At 39.2% G+C, this 18095-nt stretch overlaps 1 protein-coding gene across 1 annotated transcript in view; it reads left to right on the top strand.

The window, feature by feature from the left end:
* kif19 (kinesin family member 19) overlaps window positions 1-9891 on the top strand; it is a 206476-nt gene extending 196585 nt beyond the window's left edge. The window contains exons 17-21 of the mRNA XM_078225994.1: window positions 385-511; window positions 1417-1838; window positions 2649-2802; window positions 6820-6924; window positions 9429-9891. Of these exons, the coding sequence (XP_078082120.1) occupies window positions 385-511; window positions 1417-1838; window positions 2649-2802; window positions 6820-6924; window positions 9429-9580 (960 nt within the window). The 3' untranslated portion in view covers window positions 9581-9891. The remainder of the gene's footprint in view (window positions 1-384; window positions 512-1416; window positions 1839-2648; window positions 2803-6819; window positions 6925-9428) is intronic.
* The last annotated feature ends 8204 nt before the right edge of the window (window positions 9892-18095 follow it).

The raw sequence follows: 18095 nt of genomic DNA, 5'->3' as shown, positions 1-18095 counted from the left end.
TTTCATGCCCACTAATTTAGTGTTGAAGTAGACATGAGTATGAAGTGGTTACCATGACAAGAATATTGTTACCATGGTTTCTCCAGTTCATACTCACACCTACTTTCGCGCTAAAATTAGCAGACAGTAAAACACACCCGTATATTACAAAGGAACATAGCATCATGCATACACCACTACTCCACTATTTCGTTATCCTTGCTCCCTCTCTTTTTAAAAAATCTTAATTTAATTCCTTTTTCTCTTTATAAACACCTAGCTCAGCAAGCTTCTCTAAATTACTACTTTTATTTTGGATTCTACTATCTAAGAAACTATGTGACACAGCAAGGGGCTTCTTAAAGGTTGAATACTTTAACTGTACTGTATTACATCTTCCTTCAGACAAATCAACAGGAGAGCCTGGTGAGCTTCAGTGGGATGAGCAGTGCCAGTAGCCATTTAAACTCGTCACCTGACAGCAGTGAGAATTTTGCAGACAATCGACACACCCAAACAGAATTCCTCAAAGGTATGGAGGCTTGTTGTCGAATTTTGTAGCCATGATGCTTTTTGGATCGCTCTTTCATGGTTGGTGTTGAACCGGGTTACTGGTTCTCTTTCTGGGGCAGTACTGCAAGATGGTCAAACGGAGAGAAGGAGAGGATTGGCATTTAACAACTTCTCCCTCTCCTCGGGGTTCCTGAATCGGTTGAAAGATGAAGAGGATTATACAGATTCTCTTTCATTCCTACCACAAGATATCAGCAGGGAGCAGTGAAGAGTGGGAGGGAGGACTATTATGAGATACCCACCTCTGGTAATGCTATTGGACATTTCTGTCCAGCCCTCTGTCAGCAAGAATCTCAGTCATCTGCCTCAATTCTGCCCCTTTACTGTCCCACCTTAATTAAGCAAAAACAGGTGGGAAAACTGATGGATTTTCCTGCCAGAATGACAGTGACCTGAGTTCAATCAGAAGAGGGTTGGCAACAGTACTTGCTAGGACAGTAATTAGCAAGATGGTTGAATGCAGAGAAGGAGTGGCATCTGGCAACTCTCCCTCTCTTATAGGCTCCTCACGGTCCCTCAAATGTTGATTCTTCTCACTTGATACAATTATTTAATATTCAGAAGATTTCTGCCCCCATTCATTTTGGCTCCATTTCCCTTCTGGTGATGCAGTGCCACACAGTTAATTTTCCAAGATGGCAGAAGGTGGCTCCCTCCGTTGAGCAAGATACTGCCCGGAATCCACCCTGCCCATGTCAGGATTCTTGCCTTTAACCATCCCTAGCTGGAATCGCCCTGAAGGAAACTCAACGCATTATCTCTCCAAATATTACCATCCCTTGTATTACGAATACTGCTTACTTTAAGAGCGAATTGAGAGTACTGCCTTGACAGCTGTAAATAAATGGGTTCCATTTTTAATAGAACGCAAGAAGATGTTGACAGGCACCAAGAACATCGCAGTCAAAGCAGCGAGGCGACGCTCAAAAGTTATGGAAAGTGACAACAGGCTGCATATTCTGGAACCCATGAAGGAGAAAACGAGTATTTCCCTGCATTCGATGAAGGAAAATGAAGAATCATTTTATGGAGGCATTCCTGGGCCATCACTGACACTGTACAGACACCAGCAAGGTCAAGTTATAAAGCATGCAGTTAGTGAGGACAATCTATCCACCAGTACCGGAGAGATGATCAACCACGTACAGCACAATGAGGAAGAACCTCCCAATGGGTGGTCTCAATCTTATAAAAAGGAAAACAAAAAGACCAGTAGAAAAGAGGAGACGTTGGAAACCAAAAGGAAGAAAAGAAGATCAAGGTCTTTTGAGGTCAATGGTCAAGGGGTTGGTATTTCATTTATACAGGAGTAAATTAAAATTTATTCTTTACTCTTGTTTTCGGTCTGCAAGTTGTTGGTTCAAAAATTCTAACTCAAGTGAAATGGCATCAATAATAATTTAAATATATCAGTGTCTGGGACAGAAATACGCCCTTCTGATAAATAATTTATTATTTTCAATCATATTAAATATTACCAACCGATCAGAGAACTCACTGCGGAACAATTTGCATCAGTCTCTGTTAGGAATGTTCCCATGTTGACCACTTAGGAAAGTTTGCATTTTTTTTGTAAGGCTGGAGTTTTATTTTAATTAAGTTGTAAACGGAACAAACTCTGTGCAGTCCACATTTCAAAATCATCCTGAATGTAGACATCCTAAATGATGACACTTATTGGTGCATTTCCACAGCAACAATGCCAATTAACATCTGATTTTGCACAGATTGGGGCTTTTAGAATATCTTCCCATCAATGCGATTTCCAGCATACTCTTTGTGGAAAAATACCAGACACCTTTCAGGCTCTCAAGAGAACCCAGAGATTTCAGTGAATTCACTCACATTTCCTGTTCGTTGCTGCTGATAAAAACAATAATTTCATTTTTAAAATAACCTTGAGATTAGAGTAAAAGATTTATGGTAATTCCGAGGACAGTAAATTTATGCCACCATTGTTTCTCCAACAGATTAAATCTCACAGCCTGAATCATATTGTCCTACCATTGTCTTTTTATATATTTCATATCTTGCTTTAATGCAATTTTTCATTGTTTTCCATTTTAAAAATTTGTATTTTCTTATTGTGTTCCCAGTTACCCCTTCCTAAGAATGTTTCATCCCGATTCCAACCATTGGAGAGTATTTCGGACAATAGATTTAACGTGAATGGCCAATCTCAGTTACGGACACATGGAAAACCAACGCATGCACCTGGGAAAGTAAAATTCCCAATCAGCCATTATGCAGGTGAGTGGGACAATCAGTGTTAGGATAGAAACAAAATCAGCCAAGAAATGAGCAAAATACTGCAGACACTGGAATCGGAATCAAGAACAGGGAATGGTGGAAAAACTCTGGCAGCATCTGTAAGGAGAGAAAGCAGAGTTAGCATTTTGAGTCCTTTTGGTTCTTCGTCAGAACTGAAGGGAGGGAGAATGTGTTAGATATTAAAGTGTAGCTGAGAGAGATTGCAACAAAAAGTAGCAGCTTTAAGAGCAAACGACAGATGTTCTGGTGTGGGAGGCAGTGGGGCATTGGGGGGGTTGTGTTGAGGCAATACATGTATGGGATATTTGAAAAAGGGGGTTAAAATGGAGGGCAAAGGTCAAATTCTAAAGCTGCTGAGATCAGTGTTGAGTCCTGAGGGCTGCAACATGCCCAACTGGAAGATGAGATGCTGCTCCTCCAGCTTGTGTTGGGCTTCGCCGGAGCATTGCAGCAGGTGAAGGATGGCCATGTAGTCATGACAGCGAGGTGTTGAGTTAAAATGGCAAGCAACAGGCAGATTGGGTTCACGATTGCAGACTGAGCGAAGGTGTTCTGCAAAGTAGTTACCTGGTCTGCGTTTGGTCTCCCCAATGTAGAGGAGACCGCAGCCTTGACATGGCAGTTCATACATACTGTTTCATTGCATACAATATATTCAAACATATTCTCAAAGTTGCTTCATTCAAATTAGAAAAGGGAACTCAAAAAATACTGAACTGACTTGAAGAGGGCGGGTGTGTTGCTCGTGACTCCACAATTCAGGTTTTGACATGACTTCATTTTATATCAACCCCCTCATTTTTTTGAAGTGTACCTGCATGATTTTTTTCTTAGATTGCGTAGAATAACAATAAAAGAGGTTTTATGTTTACTGTATGTATTACCAGATTTGACAAAGTAAGTGGGAGGAGACTCACGTGGAGCATAAAACCTAATCTAGACCAATAAGGTCAAATGGAATCCTTCTGAGTTGTAAATTTTATGTAAAAGTTGGCTCAAATATGTAGTTGCAACTACATAGAATCCCTACAGTGCAGAAGGAGGCCATTCGGCCCATTGAGTCTGCACCGACCAAAATCCCACCCAGGCGCTATTTCCATAATCCCATGCGTTTACCCTAGCTAATTCCCCTGAAACTAAGGGGCAACGTGGCATGGCCAATCCACCTAACCCACACATCTTTGGACTGAGGAAACGCACGCAGGCAAGGGGAGAATATGCAAAGTCCACACAGACAGTGATCCAAGCCAGGAATCGAACCCGGGTCCCTGACGCTGTGAGGCAGCAGTGCTAACCACTGTGCCAAAGGCGTTCAATATCAACAGACTCCCCAATATTAAAAACCTCTAAAGCAAAATCAAAAATTATTTGATGAAACTACGTAAAAGATTTTCTGTGCTTGTGTACTTCCTGTTTTGCAATTCATTGTTATATTTCCAGATGTTTAGAAACGTAGAAACAAGAAGCAGGAGTCGGCCGTTCAGCCCTTTGAGCCACCATTCATTCAATATCCTGATCCCCCCCCCCCTTCTCCCCATATCCCTTGCTCCCTTTAGCCCCAAGAGCTATATCTATTTTTTTCTTTAAATCAGACAACATTTTGGCCCAAACTACTTACTATGGTAGCGAATTCCACACATTTACCATCCTCTGGGTGAAGAAATTTCTACTCACCTCAGTTCTAAAAGGTTTACCCCTTACCCTCAACTGTGACCCCTGGTTCTGGGCTCCCCCACCATCAGGAACATTCTTTCTGAATCTACCCTGTCTAACCCTGTTAGAATTGTATAAATTTCTATGAGATCCCCTCTCACTCTTCTAAACTCTAGTGTTTTTAAACATAATCCTGTAACCCACATCTTGTTCCTCATGTGTTGCTCACACTCATGAAGTTTTAACCCTATTGCAGTTTTCCTATTTTCCTTTATTGACAGCGAGGTTCTGATTTTTGTTTTGTGTCACTTACTTATCTGACAAAAATTAATGAACAACTTGGAATCGATCACAAATTTGTAAAGCATTATTGATCTTAAGTTCTCAATTCATAAATATCCTGGCCAAAATCAATTCAGAACACCTATTTGTTATTCACTCTGAATCTTTGTGCTGTGCTGAATCCCTACAAGACTACCTATCTTGAAAGTACCATTTTATTTTTTAAATATTAGTTGTAATGTTACAGGCATACCTGCAATTTAATGACTATATGTAAACGTTTATCTAGGTTTCCCAACATTTTCTGCAAAAATCTGAGATTTTGTGATGATTAACTAAACTTCAATGTCCCTTTTACCTCAACACTAATCACAGAATGAGTTCATACAATCATAGCTATAGTAAATACTTCTGCTATCTGACGTATGTTGTTACTCCCCTCAACCGGGTTTCTAATTGAGAATTGCAAATCTGAAGTTATTTAAATTCAGTGATTCTTTGCAGCTCAATACTGCATCTTTTCATATCCAGTCTTATGCTCGCCCCACTCCAGCCTGCCTAGATTCCACATTCCTATCCTCAAAGAACATCTAAAAAAAATCTCACAAGAAATCCAATGCTACATGCCTCTTCCGCTTAGTTTTCTTCATAATTTTCCTAGAATAGTTCTTGGCAACTAAAGACAATGGGACCTACATGAGTAGTTGTATAAAATTAAGGCATCAAGATATTCCACCTTGTTTACATTAAGACTTGGCTTCCATTTTGCCAAGTATGAGATGTTTCCCAATGTCCATTAATGTCTGTACAAACTTTTCACTTCCCCTCAAGTGCTCTCTTCCACACGATTCAATTATGATCTTCTCAACTATTGAACACACCTATCCCTACTGACTTTATCCTAAATAGTAACTACTCCGTTAACAATCACTTACATCCCTACAACTGAATTCTTCCTAACAGTTCGACACAATTAAATCAAACCTTTAGGTACACATTACTTTTCCTTGTCCATTCACTACTTCCTATACATTATTTAATCACCACTTATGAAGTACACCATCCCCTCGCAATTTAACAACTCCCGCTCAGCTAAATGAGGCTTGGAGCTCAGCCATGCATTCATAATATGATTACATTGCACAGCTGAGTAAACAAATCCCACAGAATTCAATACCATGGATTCTTTGCAGTTCCCTTACCAAACGTCCAACCATCTGCTAATTTTCTTCAATGACTCAATGGAGTTTCAATCTGAGAGGTCTAACAACTGTTCAGTTTTTTTCAAAGTCTGAAAAGATCTGTGGACTTTAAGTCATTGTACAACTTAAACAACAGTGTCCAACCTACCCATTTCAATCAAATTTTCAATGCTGTTATGCAGAAGAGGATTTTATTCACTAGCTAAACTACTGCAATGCATGTGAACATTTCACAATGATGGTCAATTTAATGATCACATACCATTTAATGATAAAGCCCTGTGATCAATCACTGCATTGAAAACATACTTAAATTATAATTCATAATTACATGATGCCTTTTAAAGTTGGCAATAGCTTTTAAACTTACCTGTCAAAAAGTTCTCAACTCCACAGCAAGCCTCCCTCAATGTTCATGTGTTTGACTTATCTGGCGTGGTTTCCACAGCCTTTGGGAACCCACACACCTCCACAAAAATATCAACGTAAGGGAAAATTGGCTTTGTAGCAGGCAATTAAGTGGCAACCTTGCATCACTTTACATGAGTGCCAAGTTGTGATCTGCCATGTTTCTCACCCTGGGGAAAATGGTGACGATCGGCAGCTGTGTTTAAAATTGCAACCCCCAAAACCTTCAATTTGGATTCAATCAGCTTTGGGAGAGAAAAATTCAGCAAACATTTTCATACAAAATATTATCTTCTGCAATATGTTGTTTTATGGAAATGACGAAAAAAGTTGACTTAGGCCAAAAATATATTTTGGTAGTTCTTCCAGTGCCATAAATACGTTTTGCTCAATGTCATTTCACATTTGTGTACAGCTAAAATAAGTTGTCTGTCTGTATTGCTTTGTGTAGGTGAGACCGACCTACAGATGTTGGAGGTAGTCAGTACACCACCCAGCACCATCTATCAGAGAAATGCCAATGGGAGAGGGCTGGCTGTACAGAAGAAAGTCAGAGGTGAGACTATAAAGCTTTGTGGGATTACTAACTGAGTGATCAATAGAAATACAATATATTTCCTCTTGCATGGAAATATTTGCACCGCATTATTTTTAAAAATCAGTCCTATTTTTTAGTTTAGGCAAGCGGAAATGAGCCCACACACCTCATGCTGAATGTACAATACTGTAAATGTTTGGAAATCACATAGGTTCTCGCTTGGAAGTTTTATTTGGTTATCAACTATCGAGGTGTTTTGTAAGCAATACTGTGATAATGGAAAAGGAACTGGCTAGAGAATGAAAAAACAGCAGGTCCTGGTCAGGACAGCAGTGAGTTCTAGTTCAGAGACAAAGGGGAGTAACAGCAGGTAGTTGTTAGGCTAATAACACTGACTGCTAGTTAAGGAAATAACAGCAAGTAGTTGTTCGGATAATAACACTAGCTCCTAGTTCAGGAAACAACAGCAGGTAGCTGTTCATGGAGTAACATGAGATCCTAGTTTGGGAGTGACAGGAGGTGGATTTTCATGGAATAACATTTGGCCCAGGCCAGAGGAGTAAGAACAGGTCCTAGAGTGACTGGGTGTCTTAAGATTGAAATGCCTCCCCGAGTTAGTTATCAAGTTTTACAGCACAGAAAGAGCCTGTCAGTTTACCTCCAATTTATATTGCTGACTTCACTCTGAAACTCGGTGCAAACTAGGCAAATTGCAGACAATGCTAAACTGAAGTTTGAAATCTGAGGAGTAGCTACAGAAATAATTAGATAAAATAGGTGCTTGGGCAGAACAATTATGTTGGAATAGTTCTGGGTGAAGCTGAAAGATTTAAGAAGCTAAAAGGTGATAGTGAATATTTAAATTTAATTTATGAAGAAACATTAAGGAAGTCCTAATTGTCTTGTTTGGAAGAGAGGTAATTACAAAGTGATTTAATTTAAGGTTTTAGATTAGAAAAGTAACCAACCAAATAGATCTCAGGAAATTGTTCATCACATTGAAGCACTCAAAACATCAGGGAATACAAATGAACAATTAAGAAGATGGGATCAAGAAAGGAAATTAAATGAAACTTTCTCATCCAAGTGGGAATAGGGTGAAATGAGGTTGTTGAAGTGAACAATATAAATGAGTTCTGGAGATAAATGACCTGCTTCTGAGAGAGGATCAAAGGATGGATATGACAAAAAGATCAGTGAGGTTGGACTCTAAAGGATAATCTTGTGGATCTTAAGAACCTTCAACTACTAAAAATTCATATGTGATTATCTAACCACAACACACTTATCTGAGGTAATCCATCAGTACAGACAATAGAGCACTGCTGTCCCATTTGAATAATTACTAATACAAGCCTTGAAGCTGCCTCAACAAAAAATAAAGCTTAAGCAAGTTATTTTCGATTGTCAGCAGAACATCTAAAGATAAATAAAAGCATGACATTCTGCCTGGAGCTAAGAAACATAGATGTGCATCTTTCTCTACTTGCAATCATAGTGGTCATTGGACATTCAATCAGAGCTGAACTGCCAGTAAAAACAAATTGCCTTAAGAAAGAGCCTTTCACGTTCTCAGAATGTCTCAAAGCTCTTCTCAGCTAATTAATTACTTTTTAAATTGCACTCATTGTTATATAGAAAAACACAGCAGCTAGTGCACGCACCACCAAGTCCCACAACCAGCAATGACATGAGTAACCAGTTAATCTTTTTGGTGGATGGTGTTGCTTGATCAGGTTTGCCAATGAATTTCTTGCTTTTCTTCAAATGTTGCAATAGGATCTGAACAGACAAGAAAGAGGTTTTAGTTAACTTCTCATCGAAAGGTGTCACCTCTAAAACTACAACACTCCCTCCTGCTCTGCTCAAGACTGCAAAAAACTACAAAACGTTGTGAATGTAGCCCAATCCATCACGCATACCAGCCTCCCATCCATTGACTCTGTCTACATTTCCCGCTGCCTTGGCAAAGCAGCCAGCATAATTAAGGACCCCACACACCCCGAACATTCTCTCTTCCGTCGGGGAAAAAGATACAAGAGTCTGAGGTCACGTACCAACCGACTCAAGAACAGCTTCTTCCCTGCTGCTGTCAGACTTTTGAATGGACCTACCTTGAATTAAGTTGATCTTTCTCTACACCCCTGGCTATGACTGTAACACTACATTCTACACTCTCCTTTCCTTTTCTATGAACGGTCTGTATAGCACGCAAGAAACAATAGTTTCCACTGTATTCTAATACATGTGACAATAATAAATCAAATCAAATCAATAAACTGTCAGCCTGAATTAAATTTTCAAGTCCTGAAGTTGGGTATGAGTCCAGTTTTCCCTAACTCAGAAACAGGAGTGCTATCAACTGAGCAAGCTGATAGTCAATAAACTTCTGTAGTTTGATGTTTGTTCTCTTCCTGATGTCGGGAGGGTGTTTGTTGAAGAGAGGAAGGGGACTGTAAGAATAGTTTTAAAATGATCTGCAATTGAAATAAGTACTTACAGAGCATTTTTTTGAAAAATAGGTCCTACAATTGCGGCGTCAGATGTGGCTAGCTCAACTTCTATGCTCAATCAGCCTGGAAACTTCAAGAAGCCTCTGAACCGTAACCCTCAGCCACATTTTAATTACACAGTGACAAATGGAAAGAATGATGTCAGAGCTAGGAAACACTAATTCAGTGACAGACAAAACTTTTTACATTGCCTGTATTGAAAACCCATAGGACATTTGTGGTTTCATCCGGAGGAAAGCGGAATAAGTGAAGCCTTCACTGGTTGGATAAGATGAACTATCTACAAAGTGGAAGAGAAAACAAGGCAAAACCATAGGTGGTGTCGCAAATATGAGATCACATTTTCTGTTAATGCACCTTTTAACTATGTAAATCAGTGGACTGACATGCTTTTGTTATATATGTATTTTAAGGAAAGGGACTGTTCTGCATTTTGTTTGTATTCAAAATAAGTAAAGGAATCCCAAGCTTTGCAATATTTATCCTTTAAATAGATTTTTAAAAACTTGCTGCCAATTGCTACAATTAATGGACTCAAATATTTCTCCATGAGCATTAGTGCAACATTTTCCGCAATGTTAGACTGCACCCTCAACCTAAAGGAATCAAAATACAAGAGTATTCTTTATTCTTGAAATAATCAGTTTAGTCAAGAAATCTGTTGACATTTTAAGACTTAATGTACAGAACTGAACCAAATGTTTCATTTTTTTAAAACTAGACTCTGATTTTTGTGAATGTTTTTTAAACAAGTGCACAAGTGATGCTTAAACCTTGTTTCATTTAGGTAGAGAATGAGCGATCAGATCAGACTGCAAGTAATTCAAAAAGTTATTGTGTCTTAGACCACAACGATTGGGACTAGCTTAGTAGTTAAAAACTGGGCGGCATGGACAAGTTGGGCCAAAGGGCCTGTTTCCATGCTGTAAACCTGTAAACCTCTATAACTTGAATAAAATAACAGAAAATGCTAGGAATCAGCAGGTCAGGTGGCACCTATGGCAGGAGAAACAGAGTTAATCTTTCTGGTTGATACAGTAAGTAGTCTCACAACATCAGGTTAAAGTCCAACAGGTTTATTTGATAACACGAGCTTTCGGAGCATTGCCCCTTCATCAGGTGAGTGATGAAAGGTTACTGATGAAAGCTCATCAACCACAAAGATTGGTCTGGAATTTCATCCTTCAGGCAGGCAGTAGGGTTGGGAAAATTCATGGGTCGCGTGCAAGTGCCCACAAAGGCGGGATCTTCATTGCTAAGGGGCTGGTATGGGCTGGAATCAGGCCAACCGACCTGGGGAAGAAGTTTGGAGGCAGCCACAGAGCTGCCGAGTGTAAAGGCAGACTGTTTAAAAGACCCGCCATAATGGAATGGGACTTTGTTCCAATTAAAATAAAAACACAAAGGCCCTCACCCCTCACAACCCCTCACCCTCCAAAAACTACCCAGGTCACATACATGCCACCTCATGCCCCCACCCATCCACTAAGAAGCCTCATGTCCTGATGCTAAGCTGTGCAATTTCACCCACCCCCATGTTCATTCATGCCCCTGATGCCAAGCTCAAGCTCTCCCATGCACCTTGCATAGCCTCTCATGTCCCCATGCCAATCTCTGACTTTCCACTCACCTCCTATGGCCTCTCATGCCCCCCGCCATGAGAAGCTGTGGCACTTCCATCCCGATTGACCCACTCTACACTCTTTAGAACTAGTGGGGTGGCACGGTAGCATAGTGGTTAGCACTGCTGCTTCACAGCGCTAGGGACCCAAGGGACAGTGGCGACTAGGGGAATTTCACAGTAACTTCATTGCAGTGTTAATGTAAGCTGACTTGTGACTAATAAATAAACTTTATCTTTTATCTTTATCTTTAATGAACCATATAGGGACAGTAGGATGTGTAAAAATAATTTTTAAAGAAGTAATTAATTCATAATTTTCCCCTATGTTGAAAATAAAGTCAGTTCAATACAAGCTAATAATACTGTCAATCATCCAGACCCAGATTTGACAGCAGAGATCAGAGAGGTTGAGCTGTCAATCAAACAATGTGTTCTCTGGGGCTCAGGTGTTTTAATACTCTAATGGTTGTCTGGACTCTCAGCCAAGCCTCATTGTTATATGCATCCTTTTGAGTTTGTTAAAGTGGGGTTTTTGACAGGAATCAGCCCACATCCTTTAAAGGCACTCCTAAAGACCAGACATCCATGACTGGGGTTGGAAATCTCGGTATCTGGATCCGCCTGCCACTTTTAAAGGGCATCCTGACTTGTTGAAAACTAAGGCAATTAACTCTGTTTTTCTCTCTCCACAGATGTTACCTGACCTGCTGAGTGTGTCCAGCACTTTTTGTGTTTATTTCAGATTTCCAGCATCCATATTATTCTGCTTTTACATAAATTAGTTGTTCTGCTCAGTGGAAGGTACATGTCACATGTGCATCAGATGCAATAAGTGTTGATTGACAGTAGATGAGTATTTATCTGATGGACACCTTTTTTTGGCCAGGTATAGCAATCCATTTCAAACCATCACGCTGTGAAGGATGGAATTCGACATCCCTTTTAAGTGGCATTTATTACAATTTAGAATTTTTATTGCCCACGCATTAATGTCCCCTTGTAAATTATTGTCGTGAAGAATCAATTGGTTGAGGTGGCAGGGGTGGGATGGTCCTTACCATAAAATTACACAAGGTACTGTCATATTACTCTCTAAAAGTCTCATAGGAAAGTACAGTCATGTGGCCTGAATTGGACTATGTACTTTTCATATATCTGTTTTCCACCTCAATCGACAGCCTGTGGGGACAATTGACCTATTAAATTAGGGGTTGAAAGTAGGTGTAAAAGACTCAAACTCATAACATTTATGCTGGGATTAAGTTGTTGATCTACTTGAGCAACCTGGATCCCTGCACTTGAATTTTGCTTGTTTTCACAGAGCAGTAAAACCAAAGTAACTTCAAAGCCGAATGAATAGATGCAAGCATTAAAGTGTGAATAGCAAAACTATTCCACTGTAATATTTTAAATATGCAAACTCTTACATTCATAGAATGAACGTTCATATGCTGATATCAACCTGATAATCAATATCTACAGTTTTCTGTTTTTGAGACCCAACCAATCTAGACCCACGTAGAGAGATGACATTTGAATTTAAAGTTCTAAGTGCTCCATGTACTCAGATTTCTATTTGTTTTACCATTTTGATTATATATCAGTGCAATTACCAGCAATTGGAGGGCTCCTTTGCCTTACTAAAGTAAATCATTTGATTTTAAGCCACATATAAATAAAACAAATTAAAAACTGTTCCTCTTCTCGACGAATTTCTCTAAAATTTACTGTCAATAAATAAGCTGTTCAGGACAGAGGTGTTTTAAACACTAATGGGATGTAACCCATCATGAGAGGGTAGGAAATTGAAGCTCTATTTTAAAACTACATGATCATTCTTACAAGGCATCGATTTCCTAGGAGGTGGGGCAGTCTGAGTTACAGAATTAGGCAAGACCTTACTAATATTGCACAGTGATAGGCTGATGGGAAGAACAGTCAAGTGGAGTGAAATAAAGTATCATATTTGCACTTTTCCTTTATTCATTCAAGGGATGTGGGCTTTGCTGTCTCTGCCAACATTTATTGCCTATCCCTCATTGCCCTTGAAAAGGATGGTGAGCTGTACATCTGCATTCTATGCAATCAGTGGCATGGCAGACATTCAACTCACTCAATGAAGCAAGGAATTGAGTGTAAAACCACCCCACACCCCACCTCTGCAACTGTTAAGTCAATCTGTCAGAAAAATATTATTATAATGCATCATTCCTTTTACATTTAGTTAAAAAAATATTATATTCTCCATATTTGACATGTCAAGAAATCTTATGAACTATTACATGCTTTTTGGACATAGTTGCACCAACTCATAAGTAGAAGCTTCATCCTTATTCCATGAGAAACTGTTTCAACATTTCATTCTAGGCCTCCTGAGGCTGTTATTTCAAGTAGTCAAAATTCAATTGCTCTTAATAGCTGGATCATTAATATGAAGAAATGTGAAAAATATTCCTGGAGCCAAAGCCACTCTTTTCCTATATGTACCAAATTTGCAGATTTGGATATTGTATAATAGTGAATATTTTATATAATTTATTGTTAAATCAGTCTCTGTGGTAGTGTTGTTCAATGTATTTATGGACTAGCTACTGATGTGGCTACAGTAAGATCATTTTAATCGCACATCCCAGTTTTTGTAGAAAATGCTCTACATACACAATAAATGTACTTTGCAGATGTATATTTACTTAACAAGTATCCATTACCATTTAGTAACCAAGGAGTTAGAGCACTCAGAACAATCAAAAAACACTTGCATACCTTTTTGCCTTGTTATTTTAATCTTTTTGTCCATTAGTTGGTTAAAGTACCTAGGCGTACACCATGTTCGTACAAATATTGAAATCACATGCCCTCGACAGTATCCATTGATTTTGGTTAGTGATTAGAACTGGAGTTTGCCGCATTTGGATTTCCAATTTGTCACGTATAACTAATGGTTGACATATTGGACAACATTGTTCTTTGACAGTTTTGGACACACAGAAGAAAGGTTTTGGGGCTGAATTACTCACTCTGAGTTCGCAGACTATAGTACAAACTGTTTCTATCCCAACATATTCCATTTTTTTCGTTTCTCAAGATACTTGCCATGATTGTCATTTTAGAATTAAAAGCAAAAGTTTCCCACTGTAACTCAATTTAGGTTAGAATTTGGAACAAATGGGTACAAGAGAGCAGTAAACACTCCTAGAAAAATCTCTGGGTGAGCTAACTTTTAGAATATACTGGCAAAGTACCGGAGGGTTGGAAAACTGCCAATGTGACACCACTATTCAAAAAGGGAAGGAGGCACAAAGTGGATAACTATAGGCCAATTAACCTAACATCTATTGTTGAAAAAATATTGGAATCAATTATTAAGGAAGTAATAGCAGCACATTTGGAAAATCATAATCTAATCAAGCAGAATCAGCATGGCGTCATGAAACGGAAATCATGTCTGACTAATTAGAGTTTTTCAAGGGAGTCTCAATCAAAGTGGTGAGAGGAGAAGCAGTAGATGTGGTGTATTTGGATTTCCAGAAGGCGTTCAACAAGGTACCTCACAAAAGGTTAAATCATAAGACAAGAGTCCATGGTATTGGAGGTAGCATATTGGAATGGATAGAAAATTGGTTAATGGGCAGGAAACAGTGAGTGGGGATAAGATGTTCTTTTTCAGGTTGACAAACTGTAACCAATGGGGTTCCACAGGAATCAATGCTGGGGTCGCAACTGTTTACAACATATATTAATGACTTGGTGGAAGGAAGCGAATGTACTGTAGACACAAAAACAGGTAGAAAGACAGGTTGGGAGAAGGATACAAACAGAGATATTGATAGGTTAAGTAAATGGGCAAAAAGTTGGCAAATGGAGTATAATGTGGGAAAATGTGAAGTTGTTTATTTTGGAAAGGAGAACAAAAGAACAGTTTTATTTAAATGGAGACAAACTGCAGAAAGCTGCAGCACAAAGGGACTTGGGGGTACTTGCGCACAAAATACAAAAAGCTAGCACACAGGTGCAGAAGATAATCAGGAAGGCTAATAGAATGTTGGCCCTTATTTCGAGCCTGGTGGCACAGTGGTTAGCACTGCTGCCTCACAGCACCAAGGACCCGGGTTTGATTCCCACATTTGGTGACTGTGCGGAGTTTGCATGTTCTCCCTGTCTTTGCGTGGGCTTCCTCTGGGTGTTCCAGTTTCCTCCCACAGTCTAAAGATGTGCAGGTTAGATGGATTGGCTATGCTAAATTGTCCCATAGTGTCCGAAGATGTGTAGATTAGGGGGATTAGTGGGGTAAATTACAGTGCTTGTGGGGATAGGGTCTGGGTAAGATGTTCTGTCCCGAAGAGCCAAATGGCCTCTTCCTGAACTGTGGGAATTCTATCTGGCTTTGGATTTCTCAAGAATATGTCTTGCTGCAACTGTACAGTTATTGGTGAGACCACATCTGGAGTAGTGTGTGTAATATTGGTTCCCTTACTTATTATTTCATTGGAGGCATTTCGGAGAAGGTTCGCTAGGATGATCCCTGGTATGGAGGGATTGTCTTATGAGGAAAAGTTAAACAGGAAAGAGAGTCAACTCATTGAAATTTAGAAGAATGGGAGGTGATCTCATTGGAACATATAGGATTCTTAAGCGGCTTAACAGGGTGAATGCTGAGAGGATGTTTCCCCTCGTGGGAGAGTCTAGGACCAAAGGGAATAGTCTGAGAATAAAGGGGTGCCAATTTAAGATTGAGATGTGGAGGAATTTCTTTTCTCAGAGGGTTCTGAGTCTTTGGAACACCTTGTCACAGAGTGCTGTGGGGACAGAATCCTTGTGTATGTTTAAGGCTGAGATAGATTTTTGATCAGTGAGGGAATCAAAGGCTATGAGGAAAGGGCAGGGAAGTGAATGTGAGGAATGTCAGATCAGCCATGATCTATTTACCAGAATGATAGGGAGTGGGATAGCTTGATCTTGGTTTCGGACAAAGCTCGGCACAACATCGAGGGCTGAAGGGCCTGTACTGTGCTGTACTGTTCTACGTTCTATCCTATTGAATGGCAGAGCAGGCTTGAGGGCCAAATGGCCAACTCCTGTTCCTATTTCTAATGGTCTAATGGCCTTATGGAATATGGCATATTGTATTACTAGATGGAATGCATAATGTTGGAATACTTAGCTTATTGAAAGGGTGGCTGTTTCAAGGTTAAAGATCTGTTTTATTAAATATGATTATTACATTAATTATTTTTAATCGTTCATAATAGAGTTTTTTTTCTGACATGACTTGGGTAGTACCTACTAGCTTTAATATTCCTTTTTATTGATTCCTGATGACAAATTATCAGCACTCTGAAGGAACTATCCAAACAATCCATTGTGGTTGAGTTAATGGTGCATGAGTTGGAGTGATTTTCTGACAATCAATCTTCGACACACAAATATTGGAACAATTTAATACCTTTATTGTCTACAATTCATAATATTTACATATTTTGTAACATCCAAGCCCTACCATGAGATAACATTATTGGCAATTCAAGAGGATATGTTCAGATGCTCTGGGACGAATTGAGTGCCTGTGGACATTTAATTTCTAGCAGTTTGTATGGTAAAGAACTATTTCTGTTTATTATTCCTTCAACTGTTTCATGGATTTGCCTTAGCGATTTGTCCTCAATTAATATACAGTACTTAAAAATTATTTAATGTGCTACAATTATGAACATTGTCAGTAAATTTTGTTACTCAAGTTATGGATAATGTCATTTTTTCTAAGGTTATCTTTTGAAATTTTTGTACAATGAAATTCATATTTACTGATGTGGAAGTACCTGTACTTTTATGGTGGATGGGTTTCCTGTGGAATCACTGTTGGATCGGGGGTAATTGATACAGTGCAATTTCTGAGCTAGACGCAAATGTATCTAAAAATACTGGGAATACGGAGATCTGTGAAGACTAATGATGGGTCAACTTTTCAGGTGTATACACCATCAGAATTGGAAATTCTCCAAGTAAGTTTATTCCAGCTTTGGGTAAAAGGGGACAGAAAGTCGAATACAAATATACTAATTCCTATTACAAGGAAGCAATAAATAGGTTTATAACCGTTTAATTGAAAACTTCTTCCACAAACCAATCCACCATGTATGTCCAGTATTTTCTATTTTTGATTTCTGGCATTTACAGTTCTTTACAAACTTTAATTTTTATTTGGGTGGCACGGTAGCACAGTGGTTTGCACTGCTGCTTCACAGCTCCAGGGTCCCAGGTTTGATTCCCGGCTCGGGTCACTGTCTGTGTGGAGTTTGCACATTCTCCTCGTGTCTGCGTGGGTTTCCTCCGGGTGCTCCGGTTTCCTCCCACAGTCCAAAGATGTGCGGGTTAGGTTGATTGGCCAGGTTAAAAATTGTCCCTTAGAGTCCTGAGATGCGTGGATTGGCGGGTAAAATATGTGGGGGTAGGGCCTGGGTGGGATTGTGGTCGGTGTAGACTCGATGGGCCGAATGGCCTCCTTCTGCACTGTAGGGATTCTATGATGATAACATTATATGACTAATTAATTTGACTTTTACTTTTTTTATGGAGTAAGAGGAAACCTATCAAAATTGGAGTCCTTAGACATGAGTTATTTATTTTTGGTGTTCAAATAGTCTTTTATTTCCACTTGCCACCATGAAATAACATTTTCAATTTGAGTATTAAAAAGCTCACTTTTTATACAAAAATGATTGCATGTAATTCAGGAAAAATCTAGTCTCTTGCATTTTGTAATCATTGGAAGCTTTGTTTCACTATGGGCACAAGTCAGAAGTCTTCACCAACCACTCGGCTTAAAATTGCATTTGAGTTAGATAGATGCCTGTAAAGGGGGAAGATATGGGGAATGAGCAGAGGAATGGGGTAAGTAGTTCATGAATGGGGGAGGGTCGGGAACACCAATTTGATCGTTCAAAATATTCACAACTGTGCTGCAACATTCTAAAACAATATATTGATGGTTAGGAAAGGTTAATCATTGAGAGTACTTTTTAAAATGCTCTTTTTAACCCATTTCTGCAATTCTC

The sequence above is a fragment of the Mustelus asterias genome, chromosome 12 (genome assembly GCF_964213995.1).
Source record: "Mustelus asterias chromosome 12, sMusAst1.hap1.1, whole genome shotgun sequence".
Classification (NCBI taxonomy): Eukaryota; Metazoa; Chordata; class Chondrichthyes; order Carcharhiniformes; family Triakidae; genus Mustelus; species Mustelus asterias.
The sequence above is the reverse complement of the archived record's forward strand: the minus strand, read 5'-3'. Positions and strand labels throughout refer to the sequence as shown.